Genomic DNA, 21,199 nt, shown 5'->3' with positions numbered 1-21,199 from the left:
TGCTTGATTTTTCCCTTTTCTTTTGGGAAGTGGAGAGCTCTTCTTTTCCTTTCTGACACTTCCCCTTTGTCACGTCACGCTCGACAAAGACCGTAGAGCTCAATTCAATATGGGACTTCAGCCCTATCTCGGTCTTCGGGGAAATGCCCTCCTGCGAGCGGCGGTCTGGCTGGTCGTGTTCCCGGCCTTTACCTGCTATGGGTACAACATGAGTGTCGTCGGTGGTATCTTGACCCTCGACTCGTTCAGCCAGCAATTTCCGCAGATGGACACAATCAATGCGCCGAAATCCGAGGAGAAGCTCCGATCGCAAATCCAAGGTTAGTATTCGTCAATACACACCTTTGGGAGAGGCGAAGGGGAAAAGGGAAAAGGGGGAAAACATGATTCTGACGTGTTTTAAGGAACCGTCGTCGCCCTGTACACCGTCGGAGGTATCTTCGGCGCGCTCTCGTGCATATACCTCGGTGACCGCTGGGGTCGACGGAAGGTCATCTTCATCACCAACGTGGTGGCCATCATCGGCGCGATCCTCATGGCCACCTCCTTCAAGATGTCGCAGTTCATCGTCGCCCGACTGGTGCTCGGACTCGGCACGGGTGGATACGTCGCAACTGTGCCCGTCTGGCAGTCGGAGATCTCGCCGGCTCACAAGCGCGGCTCGAACGTGGTCACGGATGGTATCTTCATCGGCGTCGGCGTCAGCGGTGCCCTGTGGATCGATCTCGGTTTCTACTTCATCACGGGCAATTCCGTCTCGTGGCGGTTCCCGCTCGCATTCCCGATCTTGTTCTCGGTCATGGTGGCGGTTTTCATTACCATGCTGCCCGAATCCCCGCGCTGGCTCCTCAAACAGGGCCGCACCGACGAGGCCCGCCAGATCCTGGCCGCCCTGCAGGACGAGCCCGAGCACTCGTCCGTCATCAACGGCGCCATTCACGACATCGAGGTCTCTCTGACCCAGGCCACCGGCAGCTGGCGCGACATGTTCACCATGGGCGAGCAGCGGCTCTTCCACCGCGCCTACCTGGCGGCCACGGGCCAGATGTTCCAGCAGATGTGCGGTGTCAACCTCATCACCTTTTACGCCACGACCATCTTCCAGCAGTACCTGGGCATGGACCCGATGCGCTCCCGCATCCTGGCCGCCGGCATGACCCTGACGCAGCCCTTCGGCGGGCTCTTCGCCTTCTTCACGATCGACCGCATGGGCCGTCGCCCCCTCATGCTGATCAGCGCCGCCGCCATGGCAGTCTCGATGGCCATCCTGGCCGGCACCACCTCCGCGGAGAACAACACCGGTGCACTCGTCGTGGCCGTCATCTTCCTCTACGTCTTCCAGTTCATCTTCACCGTCGGGTACTCAGGCCTCACTTTCCTGTACGCGGCGGAGATGGCCCCGCTGCAGATCCGCGCGGCAGTCAACGCCGTCTCGACCGCCACCGTCTGGGCCTTCAACTTCCTGCTGGCGGAGATCACGCCCGTCGGGTTCGCCTCCATCTCCTATCGCTACTACATCATCTTCGCCGTCATCAACGCGTGCATCGTGCCCGCGGTGTACTTCTTCTTCCCTGAAACCAAGGGCCGCTCCCTGGAGGAGATCGACGAGATCTTCACGCGGTCCAAGAGCATCTTCGACCCTGTGCGCGTCGCACGCTCCATGCCCAAGATGCAGATCGGCCATGCCCACGCCGAAGCGGGCGACAGCTCCAGCACGGAGGAGCCTATGGAGGGCGACATCAAGCAGGATGTCAAAGCCTAAGGTCGGTTGATGCCTTGGATAAGATGATGTAGTCCGATAGGATTCGGGACGGGGGGGTATCTCCTTTTTTCTTTTCTTTTATTAGTATCGTCTGGCGATGTAAATAGAGTCACGATTTCTCACCTCTTTTCATATATTCATTTATCAATCATCACCACTTATCATCAACAAAAGCCCATCATATCAATAGAAGTAGGCAATAAAGTTAAACCAAGCAGTAGTCAGAAACCAAAAAAAAAAAAAAAGAGAAAAGAAAGGAAAAAGATATCCTCTCCCTCCCTTCCCCGCTATCAACAATCAAAACGCCCAGACACTAGTCCAACTCACCACTTTAAATCCTTTAGATAGGAGGTACCGTATCTGACCAATCCGGCCTTAGTCTGGAGGAATTTGTGCCAACTTAGTGAATAATTAAATTATACGGGATGGGCTAATCTGTGGCCAATCATATGTCATAGCTACCTTGTATTGGTATGGTGATATTGATGATGATAATAATAAAAATAATGATAATAACGATACTTGGTAAGCAGTGAATAGCGCAGTTCTTGATTGTCTTGTTGTCGAGATGGGATGGGATGAGGTGTTGAGGGGTTGGTTGACGGGCAGATGGACAGATGAATGACTGATGAGGTTATGGGATGATGAATGGATTGATGCCATGATAGATATACTGATGGATGGATGATTGAGTAGATTAGATAGAATCTAGGGAGGAGAGTGTCGAGAGGTGATGGATGGGAAAGAGATGGTGGTCGGTCAGCTGATAAGACCCAGGACGAATTATCCATGTAGCTATCCTACATGATAAAAGTACTCAATACTGTGTAGTCATCATGAATCATATTCTATCCGTCCGTCTATATCCATCATAATCATATATACAGACCCATCCATGCAGAACAATGTATCCACCAGGGACGCGGTGGTCATGCAATCAAGCCAGTCGGTGGATGGAACCCCGACACGGTATCCCAAATCAATTCCTTGCACGGTACGCCAGAGCTCAACAAAGAAACAGCCATCATCACGCCAGTCATTAAACAGAAGGGAGAAATAGGAAAAAAAGAGAGGGGGGGAGAGGAGTAAAAGAGAAAGAGAGGGTGAGAGAGAGAAATGGAGAGAGTAAAAAAGGGAGAGAGAATAGAAGAAAGAGAAAGGGACAGAGAGAGGAGGGAAAACTTAGAGAGGCGCTACCTCCTGTACACTCTCATCGCTGATGGACGTCGCCGGGGACGCCAGCCCCGAAATGGAGGAATGCATCTCCTGGGTCGGGTCAAGTTCCAAGATCGAGTCCTCCGGCCCCGTCGTCACCCGCGGCTGGATGGTCGTGGTCGGCTTGGCCGCGCTGGTCATCAGCTCGTCGATGCCCGGCTTGTCCGGCACGTGGGGATCGAGGGTGGCCGCGTTGTCGAGGCTCTCCAGGGCGAACTCGACGAACTCGGCGTTCTTCTGGCTGACGCTGAGGGTCCACCGGTACTCGCACAGCCGCAGCCGGTAGAACTCGGCCTCCTCCTGGGTCGGGGCGGTGATGCGCAGGAGCACGCCAAAGGACCCGATCAGGGCGAAGTTGGTCCACGACGCGGCGGGCCAGAAGGACCGCAGGTGCGCGGGACGGAGCCGGTTGACAAAGTCCATGGCCGAGATGAGCCGCGTCTTGGCCGCGGAGCGGCAGATGTGGGACAGGTACGCGTCGGTGGTCTCGGGGGCGAGGGAGCGCACGATGCAGCGATGCAGGGTGATCTCGGCGGCAAAGTAGGCGAGGTGGAGGGCTCCGTTGCGCGCGGACTCCTCGGTGACGGTCTCGAAGAGCTCGCCGCTGCCGGAGTCCATCTTGAGCGGCGGGGGCAGGCGGCCAAACCAGTCCTTCAGCCGGATCTGGGCGGGTTTGGCGCGCTCCAGGATCATGCGGGTGCGGTGGGGGCCGGCGGCCTGGAACTCGTCGATGGCCTGCAGGGTGTAGAAGCGGTCAAGAATGTCGGACAGGATGGTGGTGAGGGCCACACGGTGGCTAAAGAACAGGGGCCCGTGGGCGACGGGGGCATCTTCGGGCTGGGGCACCTCGGCAGGAATGGCATCGGCGAAGTCCTGCTCGACGAGGTCCTTGACGGTCCAGTTGGCGGCGACGATGTGGGAGGGGCGGCCGTGGACGAGGGCGGACCACTTGTCCTGCATGTAGAGGGCCCAGGCCAGTCGCTTGCGCAGGCCCTTCTCCCAGGTGTCCATGCGCCAGGCGGAGCAGTCCTGGTGGAGGGCCAATTCGAAGCCGGCGGTGACCAGCTGGGAATTCAGGGCGGCGGTGGCGATGGTGGACTTCTCCATCAGCAGCAGGCCGGCCTGGATGGTCGAGATGGAGGGCCGGGGGAGCGACTCGACCAGTAGGGAAAGGGCGGTGCTTTCGAGGCGGCCGGCGTCGGGGCGGCGTACGGATTGTGAAGAGGTCGGCCCCACGTTGACAAACTTCAGAGCCAGGACGTAAACGGCGGCTAACAGCAAGGGAGACAGGCCGCGACGGGCGCGGTACGACTGGCGGAAGGCGTCCTCGAGGAGGATGGGGAAGGTCGGGTGGATGTTCTCGAAGAACTTGTCGACGAGGGTGGCGCCATGGGGGGCGACCAGACTCTCGACGGCATCGAGGGAGGCCAGCAGGGAACCGTCCGCGGTGGACGGGGGGTCGACGACACGCATGAAGATGCCGTCGTCACCGCACCGACGGACGCGGGAGGCGGCCACGGCGCCTTCCTGGTTGTGATCCAGCGGGACGAACTCCAACAGGGCGGGTTCCAGAGCGGTGGTGAGGCCGATGTGCTGGGTGGACTGATCCCAGAAGCCGGGGGAGATTCGGGGAGGGCCGCGGAGGGTTGCTTTGGGGGAGGGGGCGGTGGATTGCCTGTGGGAGTTAGCCCACATGCTTCTCTACTTCATGGGAAGTGAGAATGGTACCTCTTGGGAGCACCCTCCGAAACGGACGGATCGAGTTTCCGCTTCTTGGAGGCCAAGTCGGCGGTGGCGGGACGCGGGAGGGTGAGCATGAAGGTGCAGTCCTGACGGTGAAAATCGCAGGAGTAGCATTTGTTGACCATCTCGTTCATGGCACAGCGGCTTTTGCGGCGGAGACAAGCGTCACAGCTGGGGCCATCCCGATTGGAGGGTAGGGCGAGACGGGGTAGGGAGGAGGGCGACTGCGGGGCGGGGGGGAGACCGGGGGCGACACCGGGGGCGGCACTGGGGGGGGCACTAGGGGGGCCACTGGGGGAGACACCGGAGGGTTGATGAGGAAGACAGGAGCGCAGACGTTGGTTATCGGGGGAGGATTGAAAAGGAGTGGCGGGCCCGGTCGTCGGGGACGATTGGAGGGTGATAACGGCGGCCATTCCGAGGGAGTGGCCAGTAGTGCAAGGGTCTCTACTCTCTCAGATGGGGAGAGGAGTCTGGGGAGAATGTCGATCCAGCTTATCAGAGAGAAAAAAATAAAATAAAATAAAATAGAATAAAATAAAAAAAAGATAGGAAGAGATAGATAGGTATAGAGATAGGGAGGAGATAGTCAATTGGGAGAGAGAGAAGATAGATATGATATAAAAGATGATAATGAGTAATGGACCCAATGGAATGGACAGGACGGGATGAGCAAGGATGATCGGGAGAAAGAACCGGAGCAGATGCAGCCGGGGTCGATCGTCACCAATGAGAAGATTGATGGTATGTAATGGATGATAGATGGATGGATGGATGATGGATGGATAAAATAATTGAATGATAATGGGATCACGGATGATCGAGAGCAGCGAGCGAGACCAGCAAGATCAGATGGCGAATGGAACGCTCCGTCATCCTACTCGAGTATTGGAAGTGTAGAGGAGAGAAATAGAGAGTAGGAGTGGATGGTAGGATCAGAAGTCGAGAGAGAGGGAAGTATAGATGAGGTAAAGCAAGTCAAAAGAGAGAAATGAAGTTGAATTTCCCACACGTAACAGATATCCTGACAGGGTTCGGACGGTTGGTTCCTGAGATAAGCCTCCCCCAGCTGATTGGGTCTTGGATGGACCATTCGGGAGTATTACGTACAATCTCCATCTCTGCCATCGCTCTACCGGACTGCCAGGTGTAGGAGTATTTACAACCCTCTCCCTCGAGATATCTGGGGATCTCGGCTCCTCGTCTTATCCTATACTGAATCTAATGAGAGAGAGAAGGAGGAGGGACCGGCAGGCCTGAGGCACAATCGCCACCACTGCTGACTCCCGTCCAGAGACAATCAAGAACCAATCAGGGTCCAGCGATAGCCAATCCCCCCACCAATCATATTTCCCCGTGGCAACTCAAAACAGCCTAGCGCCAACCGGCAACGGGGATCGGCCCTGCAGCCATCAGCCCCACATCCATGTGTATAGAAAGGTTGTACGTAAGGTCGATGCATCTTGGGCATCTACATTATACCTAGTATCTAGACTACTCCATCCAGTGATCTGTAGGTGATCCATTACCTACGAGAAATACACCGCCAATCAACACATCACTACTCCAGACCTGGTAGTCTTAACCGGGCAGACAGACGATCATGCCAGTCCCGCACCCAACCGGGTTAGGATATTTGTTACCTACTACGATCTTGGGAACTAGGTACTACCCAGTACCTACCGTGGTCGGTCCCTACTTGGGGACTGAAGGTATCAGGTATGCACATGTTGTACGATGCCCCGATACTGATGAAAGATCTGCAGCGGGAGATGAACTCCGGGGTGACACAATCATTTGTGATATATCTGCCTCTACTATACATAAGTGCCTACCTACCTAGTGCCGATACTAGGTAGTATACGCATATGTCATCCAAGCTTTCCATTACTTAATGCTAAGCCTAACCACTCACCGCTATCCTACTTTCTCACATCGTACCACTTGCCTAGTCGTTGATTGATTAATCTTATTACCTATCTTTGTGAAACTCAGGCATCGATACCCGCCCAACGGCGTTACTTCATCTAAATGATTTGATCTGATTTGATTGTCCACCGATCCTGACATACTACCTACGTAGTATACTATGTTCCCAGTAATATCGGGTACCCCAACAGCCATGCATACAAATATAGGAGTCAAAGAAACAGACATCAGTCAATGTGGATGCCAATGCGATGAACTAATGCATCAACGCCAAACTCCATGCTAAACAACCCAATCAAGCCCTCGTCACACCCCTAGGTGAATTCCTACTCGGTAAAATTCCGCAACTTGGTCAACTCATCCAGCAGCTCCTGCAGGTCTCCGTCGGAGATTTTATGCTGAAGACTCGGAATCAGCGACTTGGCTTCTTCGGCGTTGTCGCAGCACAGGCTTCCTATATGTCGTTAGTATCCATGATCAACCTCATCATTATTATATCAATCATGATATATGTCATGTTTCGATAAATAAGAAGAAGAGGGGAAATACCAAGCTGCGACCTCTCAAACATCTCCAACTCCGTATGCGAATTCAACAGTCTCTCCACAGCCTTGATATTCTCCTCGTCCTTGAACCGCGCAAACACCTCGAGGTAGTCTAGCGTTTTGGTAAGGTTTCTGCATCACATTAGCTTCTTTCTTTCTCTCTCTCTCTTTTCCCTCTTCCTTCCTTTCCTTTCGTTCTCCCTCCTACCCTCCTATCCACCCACAAAAAAAAAAGGGTAAGAAGATAGACATACTCAGGCTCCTCATACTTCTTCCCCCCCCGTCTCTTATTCTCCAACACCTTATTAATCACCAGCCGCGCCTCCGACAGCGACAGCGTGTGCGTGTGCTGGTCCGCCCCCAGCTTGAGCGTCGAGGCGGCTTCGAGTTCGCCTTGTGGGAGGGCGCGCTTGCGGTGGGTCGCGGGGGGGAGTTGGACGCTCATTTTGATCTTCGTTTCCTGGCTGGTTGACTGTATTGTAGGGGATTGGATTGCTGAAGGAAGGTGTGTAAGATAGCGGTAGTTGATGTGATGGCTTGGCTTGTTGTGAGGTCGGGGCGTGGGGCTGGAAAAGTTCCTCCGTGGTGGGCGGTGAGATACTCACCGCTTTCTCTTTATGGTCCACACATGGAATATGCGCTGTTGTTGCCTATTTCTACTACATATTTCAGGCGATAGGGTACTAGGCTCCTACTGTAGACTAGGTAGGGTATCAAGTCTAGATTGGAGTGTTCTTTATATATGCAATACCAAACGCCCTGCTATGTGCCGTATGCGCCATATCTATATGCATCATTCAAGCCCTAAAGGCAACCTCCCGCGGCAGTCTAAAGCTCGCGCAAAACATCTGCTTATTAGGACTGACCAGCCGCACATTATGGATAGATAGCTCGATCTCAGGGTTGCCGCTACCACCCACGCAGTCGTCCGGCGTGATCGTATACCCGATGCGCTCCGACACCCGCTGACAGATGTCGACGTGGTCGACGCGCTCGTCCTCTGAGTGCCCCGAGAAGCAGTACACGTGGACCATGGGGAGACGCTGCTCGGTGTGCGGCGCGAATAGCGACTCCTTGCCCGCGTAGATGCCCGGGAAGGCGTCTAGGAATTCGATTGCTGTGGCAGGCAGGTTCATCACGTAGTGGTCGAAGACGGTTGGGCGGTTGAAGACCTCGGCGGGTTGTGCTGGTTGTTGCTGCTGTTCCTGTTGCTTGGCGTCTTTGGCGCCCTTCTTCTCCCTTCGCTGTCGCGGCTGGATGGTGACCGTCACCGGGTCGGACTCGAGCAGCGTCTTGGCAGCCCAGGGGATGAACGCCCGTCCGTCCTTGTTAAACGGCGTGACGAACTGGTCGACCTTGTTGCGCTTAACAGCATCCTGCATGACCTCCCATCCATGCGGGTTGAGATCGTTGGCCCACACGAAAATCTTCTTCTTGCCAGCCGGGACGGCAAACGGACCCACGCCAGCCATCACATCGCAGACGATCTCGCCGGGGCGGAACTTGTCCACGAGCCGGCGGTGCTCCGTCTCGAGCCGGCTGTTCCAGTACACGCGCGAGTAGTCGAAGCGGAACTCGCAGTTCTGCTCGTGCTGGATGACGTTCATGTCCTTGTCGCCGGCAAGGTGCTCGAAGGGGAAGGTGCGGAACTCGCTGTGCGCGCCGACGTCTTCCGTCTTGCGGATTACTGTCCGGATGGTCGGGTTCTTGTCTTTGAGGATCTCGGCGATCATGAATCGGTAGGGGACGAATTGTTCGCGGAGGTTGATGTGTAGGACGTGGCCGACTTGCGTGAAGCCTTGGGGGATCTCAACGAGGAGATCCTCTGGCAGGATGCACGCGATGATATCGGCTGGAAGGGTTAGCATGAGCCGGACAGGAGAGAAGGAGGCACAAACCGTAGTTCCAATAATCATATTCCAGCTTAAGATCATACCCCTGTACTTTGATAACCTCCTTCTCAACAAGCTCCTTGATCTTCGACGACCACGTCGTAGCATCTAATCAAAACCAACAAGATTAGCCAACACTCCGACATAGGACAGCAAATCCAAACCATACAAAACAATAACAGTAAGGGGGAAAAGAAAAACCATCATATTTCACCCCCTCCCTCAACAAAAGACACTTGCGCACCACATCATCCTCGCCCCGCACCTCACGAATACTGCTCAACCGCGGCATAGCCAACAAATACCGATTTCTCTGCAACTCGCCCCGCGCCTTCGAGATATCCGTACTGCGGAACACCGTCGCCGCCGACAGCGGCACCGTCTTCTGGAAGAACGACCGGTCCAGGACCCGCATCGCGCGGTTTATGGGCGGTCGGAACATCGGGGGCAGGTGGTTGTCCGGTTGGGAGGTGGTGGTTGGAGATTCCATGAACGGTGGTTGGTGGAGGATTTGTCTTGGTTATCTTATAGTGATGGGTTCGTAGGATATGAGAGGTGTTGGAGTTGCATCTGTGGTGGCTGTAATAGAATTGGGTATGAAGATTAGTGGAGTCGTTTGGATGGTTTATTGACCCGATGTTTTATTGTCGCTTTTTTTTCCCTGCGGCGTTATCGCGCACGTGATCTAGATAAGATCTATATCTCTCCGGTCGTCTAGATCCATCCAGCGATGGAAACATTTTTAACCATTGAATATTAAATGAGATAAATCATAGATGCAAAATTGCCGTGTTGTTGCTATTCGTAAATATGTAATGAAGTCAAACTGTACAATCTGTAACTCTGTTCCCCGCAATATGAAGCCCTCCCCATCCCCAGCCCACAAGACATGCAAAAAACCGCAACGAAAGAAAAACATAGATTACCTACCAGAGGCAAAAAGGGTATTAAACGTGCAAATGCCAGCGCTGATTCTACTCAAAAAGATCATCTTGTCCCCCCATTAATCACCGTCTGCATCTCCCTCAGTGACTCAAGCGCCTCAATCCTATCATTCAGCCTCGCAATCTGATCATCCTTTTGCTTCAACGCGATGCGAGAGATCTCCCGACCACGACTAATCCCTTTCATCTTCAGTTCAAATTGGTTGAGCGCGTCTATAACTTCCTCTTCAGCCTTACGCGGCACGACCGCGTCGTGCGCGTTCAAAATCTTAAGCACCCGCAGCGCCAGATCGCTCGGGTCCGCGTGCGGATCGTTATTCGTTGCTAGCACATTGCGGTACTTACTAGGCGTAGGAGTCAGGCACACCTCTGCCGACGGCGGCGGGGCAGCCATCCGCCCGGTACGATCCCCGAAGGAGGAGGAAAACGACCAAGGGCTCCGTGTGGCGACACTAGTTGCGATGCTACTAGATGGATCGGCGTCGTCTATATCGTCCCTCTTGCGTTTCCCGGGAGTAGTGATAGTGTCCGTGCGGGGTGTTTTGCGCGGGCTTAGCTGAGCCGGCGGCGGAGGCGCAGCAGCCGCCGCCTTGAAGTCCGGCTGGCGCGGCGGCGCAGACTTGTCCATCCAGCTCCCCAAAACCTCTGCGGTGTCGTCAACCCATTCATCGTCTGTGTCCTCCGACATCATGCGCGCTTTGGCGCTCTTAGAGGGCGTCTCCATGCGCGCGCCGGCTAGCGGAGAGGCGTGGTTGTAGCGCGGGCGGTCGGTCTGCGGGGTGAGGAGGCCGTCGTAGACTCCAGACGCGCCAAAGTAGGTCTGAGTAGGTGTTTTTGGAGTAGAAGGGGGAGGTCTAGCTGCTGCTGCTGCGCTCTCGGAGAATGAGTTGGATAGCACGGCGTGCTTCTCGCGGGCTTCGGCGTCGCTCTTCCACAGGAAGAAGTTGCACTGCTTTGATTGGGGCATTTGGCAGGCGTAGACTGGAGGCGGTTAGTCAGATTACGCGCGGCTTTCAAGGGGGAATAGTGATAGAATAATGACAAGAAGTCTTACACCATCGCCCGTGGTTGACGCCATGGTTCTTTGTCTGTCGCTTGACGGCGGGCATCCGCTTCGGCTGACAGTTGCAGTGCCAGACTCCATCCTGGTCCAACAGGCCCCGCAGGGGAACGGACGAGCGTGGAGAAGGAGCTCCCCTGGTATTTTTCAGAGGGGAAATCATGTTCGCAACATCCAGTGTCTTCAGTGATGCTGGATAAATCGACATCATAGACAGACTGCGAAAGTTGTCGGTCTGGTGAGGTGGGGAGATGCGACAGCTGTCGCTATGGAAACTATAGGCTGTGGAGAGCTGTGTGTAACTGCCTGATGAGGTTTAGTGGCCCCCACCAATCCGTCGATCATGGAGGGACCTCCACCTTAAATGAAGCGGATGTAGTGGATAGGATTGGGATGGGGATGGGTTGAGAAAGATCTCACTCTGCAGGGGAAAAGAAGAAATAGATGGACTGCGAGACAGTCAGGTGACGATCAAGCGCATGACTGATTTCACTACTTCTCACAATCTACAGTATAGCATCGATTCGGTATGTATACCAGGCCTGGGTGGTTCAGATTGATTAAACTGTCCATACTATCTATCCCATCTATTGACCAAGAGAATCCAGAGCAATCAGAGACAAAAAAAATCAAACTATCCATCGTGCAACGCCAGTCCGTGGCTTCGATGGCGATCGGGTATCAAGATCTAAAACGCCTATTCTGCGAGAACCAGGCGTAACATCATAGTAAACGGCTCTCCAAGCTTGAGGATTTCCTTAATTTCGGGTTTAACCGGTTCCCCGGCGGACCGACGCAGCTGGTCCTGTTTCTTGACCCGACGTCGGCGTTCGGCGGTAATCGGATCCAGGTCATCCTCCTCTTCAAGAGAATCCGACGACTGGGATGCCGCGTCGTCGGAGATGGCGAGATCTTCGAGGTCGGCCTGAGAAAGGATCATTAGATTAAGCATAATACCAAGGTGGGGGACATGTAACTTACTTCATCCAGGCCGAAATCACTACTCTTGAACGTAGGCAAGGCCTCATTACCGGTTCCATCGGCGGCCATCTTCTGACGGGTCTTGTTCAGGTGCCACCGCTTGCGATCCTCGTGCCACTGGATTAACGCGTTGATCTCCTCTAGTGCCTTGTGCTCGTCCACCTCCCCTGCATCCCTGGCCCCATGGATCAAAGCGTTCATGTCAAGCCTTCCTCCCTTGGGACCCTGACGCAGGAACTCCAAGATATCCTCAATCCATCCCATGAGAGCCCCGAACAAGCCGTTATCATGCAGGTGCACCTCGTGCACAAATTTGTAGAAACTAGCCTGGTGACGTTCACAAAGGTCAATGAAGGCCTGCACCGTCTGATTGGGGTCGGCCGACACGTCCTGCCTTTGACATTTCTCGATCACACCGATGGCATCGTCGGCGAAATGTGCGAAATCGGTGATGCTACTGTAGACATTGGCGGACTTGTACACTCGGACCAGGGGCTCGTAGAAGATGGTGAAAAGGTCGCGGAAGAGTTGGAGGGTGACAGGCTCTTCCACAATGCTGAGCATCATAGCCTTGTCTCGCTGACGGGTGTAGAGCTTGAGGAGCTGCTTCAACTGTGCAAACCATTGGGCGCCTTCCTGCATTTCAACATCCACGTTGTCAACAGCGAAATTCCAAGCAACGTAGGCATTGAAGACCTTGCCGAATTGCTCGCTAGTGAGTTCCTGAGGAAGAAGATCCGAACGGAGGATTGCCACGATGACGTCCACGTCGTCCGCAACAGCTTCCGCGCGGATAGCATCCTTGAGCTCGTCATCCGCATCGATGAATGCTTTCATCTTCTGGCACACCACAGGATCTTCCACTTTCTCGGCCAGAGTGTCAATCGTTCTCTGGAAGGCCTTGATGCCATCGTTCAGCGTCATCGAGAAAATCCGCTGCAGGAGAGACCGTGACCCAAAGGGCTGAGCAAGGAAGAGGTCCAGAACACCCGACATGACAGCGGCCGGGTTGGCGATCCGAATGACGTTCTTCATCAACGTATACGGAACCAAGGAATGGATTCTCTTGAACTGGGCAAACAGCTCCGGGGAGTTGTCCTCAGCTAAGAACAGGTGGTAGAGCGTTGCCGCGATCCTATCGATTCTTGGTCAGTGGTGGGGTTCGATGCAGGGTATGGACGGGTGACGCACTCAATCCGAAGCCATTCTGCGAACTTCTGATACTGAGGACTCAGATCCTCCACCGTTTGCTTCTCCTTTATTTCTGCGAACAACTTCGTCAAGCCATCTAGAAGAGGCGTTGGGTTAGCGAAACGCGCCGCCAGACGAACATGTCGGAACACCTACTGCTCTCCACAATGTCCCGGCGGAAATTCTCCATATAGACATCCAACTCGGCCGCACGCTGCCGGGCAATCTCGTAGAATCGCTTCTGCTCAGTGATTCTGACACCGTCTGCCTCTTTTCTCCGCTCCATATCAGCGAGCTCTTCGTCATTCAAGGTTGTCGGCTGTGCGGTCAAGAATTCCTCCATTGACTTCGACTCCGCGACACGCTTATGTTGGAGCAGAGTCCGTAGAAAAGCGCGGAGTGAAACTCGCTGTTCTTCCCTGAACAGGACCGTATCCTGACGGACTTCCCCCGACGTGCGCGGGGATTTATTGGAGGACTTTCCAAATGAAGAGCGCATTGAGGAGCGGGAAAGGGAACGGTGGACCCGGTGGTCTCCGGGGGCCAAGTTTTGGTTTGATTGCGCCTCCTCAGGGGTGCTCTGCGTGGATACCGACGAGATAGACGACGTCTCGTCATCAACAGAGCTGAACCAGCCGGACGAAGTCGACGTCTTGTTCTTTCGCGGAAGGAGAGGTAACGGCTTGCCAGGGAATTCGGTGCGCAGTCTCTTGTGGAGTTTTGAGAAGTCCCCGTAGCGTCGAGCCACGAAGATATCAGGCTTATTCTCTCTTCGCACCCGAAGTATGAACTCCTTCCCTCAAGGTCAGCGCGACTCCAAACATTCCAAGGTCGGATAGGTCCTTACCGCATGTTGATGGTGTCTCACGGTGCGACGTTGGGAGACCATTCGTACACCCGCGACGTTGACATCCCACCCATGAATGGCGTCCCCTTCCGGCATATTGACCAACAGCCCCTTCTCGTTCGCCCCGCGATCAACCACCTCCATTTCCGAGAACTGTATCCGCTCCTCATACCCCGACGCTGTGGGGATACCGGACACCATCATGAGCTCGACGAGCTTCTCACACTTCCGCGCCAACTTCCGGCGCTTCGTCTCCTCCAAACGGTCTTCCGACGACGACACATTCTTCTTGGCGAATGACTCTAGGAACTAATATCCGACCCGTTAGTTCCCGCTGACCGACTAGCCGACGCGACGACGGGGATACGTACCACCTGCAGTTTGTCCTGCCAGAATTCCTTTTCGCGCGCCTGATCGAGGAACGGAAAATTCCGCACATGATGAACGAATATATACCGAAGGATCGGAAGTTCCGAGTCGACGGGAGCGACTTCGCCAAATTCTGACTTGAAGGGGGCACCGAAGCGGCGGAGGGCGGTCGGGGAGTTCAGCTCTGCAATTTCGCCCTGAACCTGGCGGGCGATGAGTTCGCGTTTCAAGTCTGTCCTCGTCAGATCCAGATGATTCTAATTCAACCAGGGTGGTGGGGTAAGGGGAGGGGTCAAACAGTGTTCTTGCTTTCCCGTCAAGATCTGTCCCGACGGAATGGTGGGGGACGTCTGTCCGTCCCCGTTGGTGGGGTGCTGCTGAGCAGTCATGATGAACGAATGACTTGATCCGACCGTTTTAGAGGCAAATCAATCAGCCTTATAAGGAGAAGCAATGACCAGATCGAGGGAAAGATATTGAGGGGAATCCGTCTGCCTAATAACAGCGCGGGAGGATCTGCGACCAGATGACGTTGGTCGGGCCAATGCCGAGAGGAAACCCTGCGGGACTAGCTGTGGCTGTCGGGGGTTGGTGTCTGGGCAAGGATAAATCGAAAGAAAGGGGACGGAAAGAAGAAACCGATTCCTGTCAATATACAGGGGAGAGAGGAGAGGATAAAAGAAGCATTGAATAAAGGGGAGATAGAAGAAGGAAAAGGAGAAAGAAGAGAGAGGAGGGCGGGGAGGATGCAGGAGCGGGACGATCAGTTGGGGGGAGATTACGTTGTCGGCTCCCTCGGTCGATTTTTCTATATACGAACCACCAAATAAAGTAGCAGTGTCTGGACTTTTAGTTGATTATATTTGATTCTTCTATTCTTTGCGTCTGTCTTTATTTTTTATTCCATTCAACTAGTGTTCACCTAAGACCCACTTCCCCACCGGCGAGACTCAGCCTCGTAGTCCCTACTATAAAAAGAGTCTTGAGCTCGCTGCCTAGATAACTATCTAAATTTAGAGGATAGTTTACGCATGACTCCGATTGAGACTACTTCAATTATGAAGCTCATCTCTGACGATGTGTGTATGTAGCAGCAGCATGGGGGTTTTCTGATTGAGCTAGAATGCAGTGGCATTCGAGTTTGACCTGATGCTAGTACTGGATTTGTAGTAGGAATCCAATGATTGGATATGGATGATGATACCCTCTACCCGGCTTGAGTCGCTATTGCATCAGTTGGTACTCGGCTAGAAAGATCTAGAAATATGTCACCCAGTGTTCATGCCATGATATCTCACTGGCGTGTGGCCCGTTCCACCTCATAACACGGAAGATAGATTAGTAGCCAGTCTGAGCGACAAATGACCAAAGAGAAAGTCAGACTATGACGGCTCCAGTACGTTCTATGGTAAGAACACAGAGTTGAGAAAGCTGTGGTGACTGATAGCTACCGGAATCTCGTCGAAGGGTGCCACCCGGATGGAAATGGGAGCTTATCATGAACATCTGGAGTACCCCATGGTTCTTAACCGAGAAGATCATGAGTCAGAAGGGATATATATGACGGTTCTCTGACTTCTCTGTGACTGTATCTGAGACTAGAGCATTCGACCGGAATGAGATCATCACGCCCTATAAAGTCACATGCCCTATAAAGCAGCGCTGTTAGCTGCAACACTGACATTATATCTGTATCATAGATGTCACGAAAGGTGTGTACTTAAGCACAAAAGGCTCTGAATAGGGTTTGAAAACCGGCTCACTGGAGCGGGATGTCGGAACCCCATGTTTCGACAGGGTCATATGGCATGAACATACTTCAGCCAAACTTCGGTCCCGGAATGCCTCGTCGCAGCAGACTATAGCCGTCACTTTCCCATCATCAGGAGTCATATCTGTTAAGGTTAAGGGCATGTGATGAAGTCTATAAAATCCTCAGAGACCCAGCCCTCCCTCCGTCCTTGGACATCTAACCCGCGCTGTTCTCAAAAGCACCATCAACCAACAACCAGACAGATTCTCTATACCATCATCAGCATTCGTTCCATTTTATAAGAACCACCTTCGCTCGTTTACCTTCAAGAAAGAATCGATATGCATACCGCAAAGTCCATCATCTCAGGCCTGAAGAGGCGCTCCACCATCATGGGAAGTCGACGCAGAAAGAAAGAGAGAGATCTCTACTCCTGGTCTCATGACATAGTCACCGTTGGCGACGTCCCTCCTCCATACAAGGAGGCCAGAGAGAGCCTACTCCTTCAAAATAGAAAAATCCCGGTCTCGTATAACGATGATCAAAAAATCCGACACGAGTATCCCGTGAGACGTAGAGCTGCGCTCGAGTCGCAATCTATCAACCTCCCAATCAACCTATACACCATCCTCGAGGAGAGAGACAGCTTCATGGCCGAGATCCACCCGGCCTTGAGATGCCCCTGCCGAGGCCATGAAGCAGACAGCCTCGAAGCCGCTCTGGCATCCAAATCCATCGCTTCACTACCGACCAAGGAAGCCGGCCTCCAGCAGCTCGAATGCGCCATCGAACCGCTTGAGAAGATGAGCACCTGCACGAGCTGCCTGAAAAAGCGCCACAATTGCGACACCCTATTCTTTCTCTGCAAAGATATCCTGCACAGGTGCAAAGAGTATCACGAATTCCTCATCGCCATGCTCGACATCAAGGATCGCCAACCCATCTTGAACGTCCTGTACCCTCTGGCAACGGATCAGGAGCGCGCCTCGCTCCTGTGCCGGATGGCCTATGTCCAGTTCAAACGACTCCACGCCATTCTCAGCGCCATCACCAAGAAATTGAAAGATCAGGCGGCTTTCGACACCGACGCTTGGTGGTCGATGCGGAGTTACACCTACAAACTGTCTGTCGACACGGCTGCCCTCAGCTCGCGCACCGTCTGCGTCTAAACGAATCAGTCAACCAGGATGCGATTTCAGCGAAAGATGTGCTTGGAAGGTACCGATTTGTACGAATAAAAGTCATGTATTTGTATTTTTTTTTGATGTTATCTTTGGATCTGGGGGAGTTTAGGGCGCGTCAATCATGACCGCACGGAGTCAGTGGACGTTATGGATCTGTATTATGGGTTTATTGGGCTATCTCTTGGGTATGCATTGTGTTTGCTCTTGGCCTGGTCTATGGCCTCGTTTCTTGTATGTCAACAAGCCACATGGGAATTAAAAAAAGATTGCATGTCATCGGCATGAAAGTAACTGGTAGATGACCTGAAGTAGACATCAATAGTGGATGCAAATCAATGAATAGCGGCGAGTGCCAAGACCCTAGTCCAGCCAACGCTGACTGACTGCAGTTCCGCCTTCCGACTCTCCTGCCAGTGTCATCTCTCCCTGCTTTCTCTTCTTCTTCTCTTCTCTTCCCTCACTGAAATTTACTCCTTCAAATCATGGTTTAGGGCGGTCCTTTGCCTCGAAATTGCTTAGTTTCCGAATGTAACGCAACAGCGTGGTTTTGCGACATAGAACTCCGTCCTAGATCGGCGACAACTAGATAGATCTGGCCCGATCGGTTCGATTGCGGCTCTCGCGCGCTTGATCGACTGTCCCCTCGAAACGTCCCTCACGAACTTCCCGCGCCACCGATCGCGATGGGGAAATACGCAGACGATGAGCTCTCCGAGTTCTATCCCATGACCCGTCAGAGGGCCACCTCTTCCTCGACCCAGAGTTCCTCCGATTCGGGCCTGTCCGTCGAATCCGACTTCCTCCGCGGAGATGGGATCCCTGGTTTCGCGCAGAAGGGAGAAGAAGGACATGGTGGAGGACACACATACAGGGATATGGAGGAGGGGGATCCGGATGCCGACGAGCCGTTCCTACAGCACCCCAACAAGACAGCGTCGAGTAGTCGCGCGCGCCGGATAATCTGGGCCGTGGCTTTGCTGTGCGTGGGAGCCTGGGTGGCAGCACTCGTCGGGTTTCTGATCACAGGACGGCCAGACAAGCAGTCCAGGGTGGAGGCGGCGGAGCTCAATACAACAGTTGCCGTTGCGGGGAGTCAAGCCTCCGGTGAGCCGGTGACTTTGTCGGATGTCGTGGGTGGGAGATGGTACCCTCGTTCGCATGCCATTTCATGGATTGCAGGCCCGAAGGGTGAGGATGGGCTTCTGGTGGAACAGGGTGAGAGTAGCGGAGGAGATTACCTGCGCGTCGTGGACATTGGGGACGAGAAAGATCCGGCCCACATTCAGAAGACCAGAGTGTTGATGAAGGAAGCGGTCGTGCATGTCGGCGACACTGCAGTGTATCCGAGCACCACATGGCCCAGCCCGGATCTGAAGAAGGTTCTCCTTCTGTCGAGCAAAGAAAAGAATTGGAGACACTCGTATACGGGACTGTACTGGATCTTCGATGTGGAATCGCAGACGGCCGTGCCGCTAGACCCCAGCCTGCCGGACGCCAGAGTGCAGCTCGCCCAGTGGTCCCCAAAATCCGATGCGGTCGTTTTCTCTCGTGACAATAACATGTATTTGCGAAAGCTGTCGTCGGAGAAGGTCATCCCCATTACGAAAGACGGCGGTGCGAACCTTTTCTATGGAGTCCCGGACTGGGTCTACGAAGAAGAGGTCCTCGCGGGGAATAGTGCCACCTGGTGGTCGAACGACGGGAATTATGTCGCTTTCTTCCGGACGAACGAGTCGGCGGTGCCCGAGTATCCGGTGGATTATTTCCTATCCAGACCCTCGGGCAAGAAGCCTCTCCCGGGACTCGAGAATTACCCCGAGGTGAGACAGATTAAGTATCCGAAGGCGGGAGCCCCGAATCCGGTCGTGAACCTGCAGTTTTACGATGTCCAGAAAAGCGAAGTCTTTCCAATCGAGGTCAACGAGGATTTCGCAGACGACGACCGCATTATCATCGAAATTGTGTGGGCTACCGCATCCAACGCCCTAGTGCGCGCGACGAACCGGGAAAGCGACATTGTGAAGATCTTCTTGATCGACACCAAGTCGCGGACAGGGAAACTGGTCAGAGAGGAAGATATTGCCGGTCTCGATGGCGGATGGGTAGAGCCTTCGCAGACGACCAAGTTCATTCCCGCCGATCCCAAAAATGGACGGCCCCACGACGGATATGTCGACACAGTGGTCCACGAAGGATATGACCATCTGGCCTATTTTGCCCCTCTCGACAGCAAAGAGCCGGTGATGCTCACGTCGGGGAAATGGGAGGTCGTGGACGCACCGTCGGCGGTTGATCTGCGTCGGGGCCTCGTTTATTTCATTGCCGCCAAGGAGGCCCCAACCGAGCGCCACGTATACCGAGTGCAGCTAGACGGGTCCAACCTCAAGCCGTTAACGGACACATCCAACCCAGGCTACTATGATGTTTCCTTCTCCGACGGGGCAGCCTACGGGCTTCTGAGCTACAAGGGCCCGTCAATCCCATGGCAGTCGATCATTAGCATGGAGGGCGAAGATACCACCACGCTAAAGACCATTGAGAAGAACCCCGATCTCGCGCGCATGGTGAACGATCATGCCATGCCCACGGAGAACTACACGGAAATCACCGTTGATGGATACAAACTCCAGGTCGTCGAGCGCCTTCCTCCGCAGTTTGACCCGTCGGCAAAATACCCTGTCCTCTTTCACCTTTACGGCGGCCCCGGGTCGCAGACCGTGGACCGCAAATTCAAAGTCGATTTCCAGTCCTACATAGCCTCGAGCCTGGGGTACATTGTGGTGACCGTGGACGGCCGCGGGACAGGCTACATCGGCCGCGAAGCACGCTGCGCCATTCGCGGCAACATCGGACACTACGAAGCGCGCGATCAGATCATGACGGCCAAGGCATGGGGCGAAAAGCCCTACGTCGACAAAACCAGGATGGCTATCTGGGGTTGGAGCTACGGCGGCTTCATGACATTGAAGACGCTCGAGAAAGATGCCGGCGAAACCTTTCAGTACGGAATGGCCGTTGCCCCGGTCACTGACTGGCGATTCTACGGTATGCTCCCATCTTCCTCATGCACTCTAGCACGATCATCTCACTAACGATGAAACCTGCCACAGACTCCATCTACACCGAGCGCTACATGCACACCCCCGAGCACAACCCAAGCGGCTACGAAAACGCCACTATAGCCGATATGGCCGCCCTGAAGGAATCCACCCGCTTCCTCGTCATGCACGGCGCCTCCGACGACAACGTCCACCTCCAGAACACGCTGACGCTGGTCGACAAGCTGGACTTGTCGAGCGTCGACAACTACGACTTGCATTTCTTCCCCGACTCAGACCACAGCATTGCGTTTCACAATGCCCACTCTATGGTTTACGGTCGTATGTACCCCCCTTACCTGGATCTCACACATCCACATACCCCAAAGAAAACCCTGTTAGTTTAACATGACTGACCAAAAATCAACGCAGGGTTATCAAACTGGCTCGTCAACGCATTCAACGGCGAATGGAACCGCATCGCGAACCCCGTTCCCGAGGAATCTGCCGCCGAGAAAGTAAAGCGGGCCGTGTCCGAACTCTCTTAGCGATGTGACTCTTCCTATTATTTACCCCAAGCTCTAGCCATGTACAGCAAACATGTAGCATATATTATTGATTGATGTCGATCTTGCAGCCATTTAACGAGATGTTCATACTTTTTATTCATTTGTTTTGTGGTTGAGCTCTATTTTTGATTTGAGCGGCTACGCAGGCGTTAGACGGTGTATCTAGAAGGAAGCAAT

General features: G+C 53.9%; 5 protein-coding genes across 5 annotated transcripts; 3 read left to right on the top strand and 2 right to left on the bottom strand.

Moving 5' to 3' along the window:
- Window positions 1–109: 109 nt before the first annotated feature.
- On the top strand, window positions 110–1,762 carry BDW47DRAFT_125476 (putative MFS sugar transporter; the record flags this gene model as incomplete). Its single annotated transcript, XM_024816390.1, has 2 exons — window positions 110–320; window positions 405–1,762. The coding sequence occupies 2 exons, from the start codon at window positions 110–112 to the stop codon at window positions 1,760–1,762; spliced, it is 1,569 nt and encodes a 522-aa protein (XP_024672337.1).
- An 825-nt stretch (window positions 1,763–2,587) lies between these two features.
- On the bottom strand, window positions 2,588–5,419 carry BDW47DRAFT_131567 (putative C6 transcription factor (OTam)). The gene is made up of 2 exons (XM_024817337.1): window positions 4,706–5,419; window positions 2,588–4,652 (listed from the first exon to the last, which is right to left on the bottom strand). The coding sequence occupies exons 1-2, from the start codon at window positions 5,134–5,136 to the stop codon at window positions 2,945–2,947; spliced, it is 2,139 nt and encodes a 712-aa protein (XP_024672336.1). The 5' UTR covers window positions 5,137–5,419; the 3' UTR covers window positions 2,588–2,944.
- Window positions 5,420–7,103: 1,684 nt separating this feature from the next.
- BDW47DRAFT_117342 (uncharacterized protein) lies at window positions 7,104–14,867 on the bottom strand (the record flags this gene model as incomplete). The annotated part of the gene is made up of 14 exons (XM_024815065.1): window positions 7,104–7,326; window positions 7,449–7,735; window positions 8,010–9,046; window positions 9,093–9,194; window positions 9,288–9,601; window positions 10,120–11,011; window positions 11,104–11,282; window positions 11,813–12,015; window positions 12,072–13,206; window positions 13,263–13,359; window positions 13,419–14,055; window positions 14,110–14,418; window positions 14,481–14,710; window positions 14,777–14,867. 14 exons carry the CDS (start codon window positions 14,865–14,867, stop codon window positions 7,104–7,106), a joined length of 5,736 nt encoding a protein of 1,911 aa, XP_024672335.1.
- Window positions 14,868–16,804: 1,937 nt separating this feature from the next.
- Window positions 16,805–17,459, top strand: BDW47DRAFT_105198 (uncharacterized protein). Its single transcript, XM_024812501.1, has one exon. The coding sequence runs from the start codon at window positions 16,882–16,884 to the stop codon at window positions 17,398–17,400; it is 519 nt and encodes a 172-aa protein (XP_024672334.1). The 5' UTR covers window positions 16,805–16,881; the 3' UTR covers window positions 17,401–17,459.
- Window positions 17,460–17,860: 401 nt separating this feature from the next.
- On the top strand, window positions 17,861–21,176 carry dapB (dipeptidyl aminopeptidase dapB). Its single transcript, XM_024818652.1, has 3 exons — window positions 17,861–20,460; window positions 20,526–20,795; window positions 20,886–21,176. Exons 1-3 carry the CDS (start codon window positions 18,099–18,101, stop codon window positions 20,999–21,001), a joined length of 2,748 nt encoding a protein of 915 aa, XP_024672333.1. The 5' UTR covers window positions 17,861–18,098; the 3' UTR covers window positions 21,002–21,176.
- The last annotated feature ends 23 nt before the right edge of the window (window positions 21,177–21,199 follow it).

This window comes from Aspergillus candidus (assembly GCF_002847045.1).
Source record: "Aspergillus candidus strain CBS 102.13 unplaced genomic scaffold BDW47scaffold_20, whole genome shotgun sequence".
Lineage (NCBI taxonomy): Eukaryota > Fungi > Ascomycota > Eurotiomycetes > Eurotiales > Aspergillaceae > Aspergillus > Aspergillus candidus.
The sequence above is the reverse complement of the archived record's forward strand: the minus strand, read 5'-3'. Positions and strand labels throughout refer to the sequence as shown.

Bases quoted from the DNA above. Each gene is read 5' to 3' on its own strand.
- dapB (XM_024818652.1), top strand. From the start codon at position 18,099: ATGGGGAAATACGCAGACGATGAGCTCTCCGAGTTCTATCCCATGACC. The intron at 20,461-20,525 runs GTATGCTCCCAT...AACCTGCCACAG, and splicing joins CACTGACTGGCGATTCTACG to ACTCCATCTACACCGAGCGC. The intron at 20,796-20,885 runs GTATGTACCCCC...AAATCAACGCAG, and splicing joins CCACTCTATGGTTTACGGTC to GGTTATCAAACTGGCTCGTC.
- BDW47DRAFT_131567 (XM_024817337.1), bottom strand. From the start codon at position 5,136: ATGGCCGCCGTTATCACCCTCCAATCGTCCCCGACGACCGGGCCCGCC. The intron at 4,653-4,705 runs GTACCATTCTCA...TAACTCCCACAG, and splicing joins TCGGAGGGTGCTCCCAAGAG to GCAATCCACCGCCCCCTCCC.
- BDW47DRAFT_105198 (XM_024812501.1), top strand. From the start codon at position 16,882: ATGGCCGAGATCCACCCGGCCTTGAGATGCCCCTGCCGAGGCCATGAA.